At 40.2% G+C, this 3026-nt stretch overlaps 1 protein-coding gene across 1 annotated transcript; it reads left to right on the top strand.

Annotated features, from left to right (window-relative positions):
• The first annotated feature begins 1752 nt into the window (after positions 1-1752).
• On the top strand, positions 1753-2679 carry LOC140897051 (olfactory receptor 5AR1-like). Its single transcript, XM_073309321.1, has one exon. It carries the CDS (start codon positions 1753-1755, stop codon positions 2677-2679), a length of 927 nt encoding a protein of 308 aa, XP_073165422.1.
• The last annotated feature ends 347 nt before the right edge of the window (positions 2680-3026 follow it).

Below are 3026 nucleotides of genomic sequence, written 5' to 3'. Positions count from 1 at the left end.
ATGAAGTCATTAGAGCTTATCAAAAAATAGAAAATATTTTGAGGAAATGGAAAATTTGAAAGATTTTTGTTAATGCATTTCTTTCTGGTGATTTTCCATTTTTACATTTCTAGTGTAATTAAAAATATTCTGCTCATGTGTGAGTATTTGAAAGGATTTTAAAAACATTTTTAAAAGACCAAAGAAGAAAATAAATCTCCCTTTCTCAAAAGTAAGATGGAAAAATATTGCACACAGAAAGGAATTAAAATTGTTCCACTTGAAACAACCAGTGAACTTTTATAAAATAAATATAAATATCCATATAAAATTATGTTTAAAAATGTGAATTTCAAAAATAAAACAAGTTTTGTTTTAGAATTTCAACTAGCATTTAGATTTATTCCTGCAAGGTGCGAAATGGTAAACCCCCATTGTACAGATGGCAAAGTGAGGCACCAATGCTGAGCAATTTTCAAAGGGGACTAAGGGCATCAGGCACTCATCCATCCATATTGAGGAAAACACTTAAACATTTGATTAATTTTAAGCATGAACTTTCTCTCCTGAATCAAGATGGATTCCAATATGTGCTTGTATGTTTTTTTGGGCAGAAAAATTTTCCACCAGCCCTGATAAGAAGTTACCATCTTAATAGGAGCTTTAAAACTTTATTTTAAAAGAATCTGTCATTAAGATGGAAAAAAATAGAATATAAACTTTGAAAGCAGCAAAGAGTCCTGTGGCACCATATAGACTAACAGACGTATTGGAGCAGAAGCTTTCGTGGGTGAATGCCCACTTCGTCGCATGCATGTAGTGGAAATTTCCAGAGGCAGGTAAAAATATGCAAGCAAGAATCAGGCTAGGGATAACGAGGTTAGTTCAATCAGGGAGGATGAAGCCCTCTTCTAGCAGTGGAGGTGTGAACACCAAGGGAGGAGAAACTGCTTTTGTCGTTGGCGAGCCAGTCACAGTCTGTGTTTAACCCTGAGCTGATGGTGTCCAATTTACAAATGAACTGAAGCTCGCAGGTTCTCTTTGAAGTCTGGTCCTGAAGTTTTTTTTGCTGTAGGATGGCTACCTTGAAATCTGCTATTGTGTGCCCAGGGAGGCTGAAGTGTTCTCCTACAGGTTTTTGTATATTGCCATTCCTAATATCTGGACACAAATTGCATATTTATACCGCCTCTGGAAATTTCCACTACATGCATGTGACAAAATGGGTATTCACCCACGAAAGCTTATGCTCCAATACGTCTGTTCGTCTATAAGGTGCCACAGGACTCTTTTCTGCTTTTACAGATCCAGACTAACACGGCGACCCCTCTGATATAAACTTTGAGGGACTGCTGAATTGCCATGGTGGATTGATATAAATTAAGACTGTGCAGTCAGAATAAGAACAGTTCCAGAACTGTCCCTTGTTAGTAAACAATGTTTTTGTGTGATTATTTTTACATAAATATTGAACATCAAGAGGTATTATTTAGGTTGTTACATGCAAATATATCTAGAAGTAATAATAATAATAATAATAATAATAAGTAATAATAAATGTAAGTGCTTAAGGCTTAATTATGTTTGAAAGAGATTGACGGACAGAAATGCTTCCCAAACTACAGAAAGTGGTCCGAAAAGGAAGAGACAGTGGACCATGTGTTTAGCATACATATACCTTCTCACTGTTCCAGTGTCTTGTATTATCCGCATGTTGTTTTCAACTGAGTATATTCACCTTATTTGTTCCCGCATGCAGGTAAAGTGACAGACATGGACAATCAAAGCACAGTGACAGAATTCAGACTCCTGGGCCTCTCGAGCTTCCCAGAAATGCAGCCTTTACTCTTCATGAGCTTCCTGATCATCTATCTGCTGACCTTGGCTGGCAACCTCTCTATTTGCCTGGCTATCTGGGCAGATACCACTCTCCACACTCCTATGTACTTTTTTCTGGTCAACTTGTCTCTCTTAGACATCTTGTACTCTTCCGTCACTCTCCCGAATATGCTAGCGATGTTGGTTGCCAAGATTAAATCTCTTTCTTTCTCCAGTTGCATGGCCCAGCTGTACTTTCTCATCTCCTTTGCTGGATCTGAATCTTTCCTTCTTGCCCTAATGGCTTATGACCGCTACATGGCAATATGCCAGCCTTTGTACTACGCAACCATCATGAACCAGAGGACTTGTATGTGCTCTGCCATTGCTATATGGATATGTGGTTTTGTCTACTCAATGTTACATACATTCTTCATAGCCAGGCTACCTTTCTGTGGTCCCAATGAAATCAATCACTTCTTCTGTGAGATCCCTCCTTTGATCAAATTGGCCTGCACAGACACCTATAACAATGAGGTGCTGGTTTTTCTGCTCAGTGGAGCAGTAGGTGGAAGTTGCTTTCTGCTGATTTCCACATCATATGCTTACATACTATCCACCATCATGAAAATCCGCTCGGCCCAGGGCAGACGCAAAGCCTTCTCAACTTGTGCTTCCCACCTCCTCACTGTCCTGCTCTTCTATGGCCCGGGTTTCTTCACCCACCTTCGCCCCTCCTCCAGCTACTCCATGGACATTGGGAAAGTGGTCTCTGTGTTTTACACCATGGTCACACCCATGCTGAACCCAATGATCTACAGCCTCAGGAACAAGGATGTGCAAGCCGCCTTCAAGAAAGCCATAGGAAGGAGTAGGAAATAGCCATGAAGAGGGGGCCAGTTCTTTCTTTGAATGCAACAACATGTTGCCAAAAAAGGGCTCCCTAAATTATTTGGCAGTTGATTGAGCACCAGGGTTCAGATTAGGAGTGGAGAGAAATTGACTTTTTCTTAAGTTACCTCAGCCCCAAGTCTGGTACATTCCCTTTAGCATGGATACCAACCAAAAACATTCCCATCCATTATGGCAGTCTATCTGGGCATTCCCACTCGCCAAAGACATTGCTTTATTATAATAATCCCACTAACCCCATCTAAGGGTTTAAAATATTCCCAGCCACCACATCCATAAGAGAGGCACCATTCCATCCATGACTCTGGTCTTGTGAC

This window comes from Lepidochelys kempii, chromosome 13, assembly GCF_965140265.1.
Source record: "Lepidochelys kempii isolate rLepKem1 chromosome 13, rLepKem1.hap2, whole genome shotgun sequence".
Classification (NCBI taxonomy): Eukaryota; Metazoa; Chordata; order Testudines; family Cheloniidae; genus Lepidochelys; species Lepidochelys kempii.
This window is presented reverse-complemented; position numbering and strand designations above follow the sequence as displayed.

Excerpts from the sequence above, each read along its gene's own strand:
- LOC140897051 (XM_073309321.1), top strand. The coding sequence starts at position 1,753 with ATGGACAATCAAAGCACAGTGACAGAATTCAGACTCCTGGGCCTCTCG.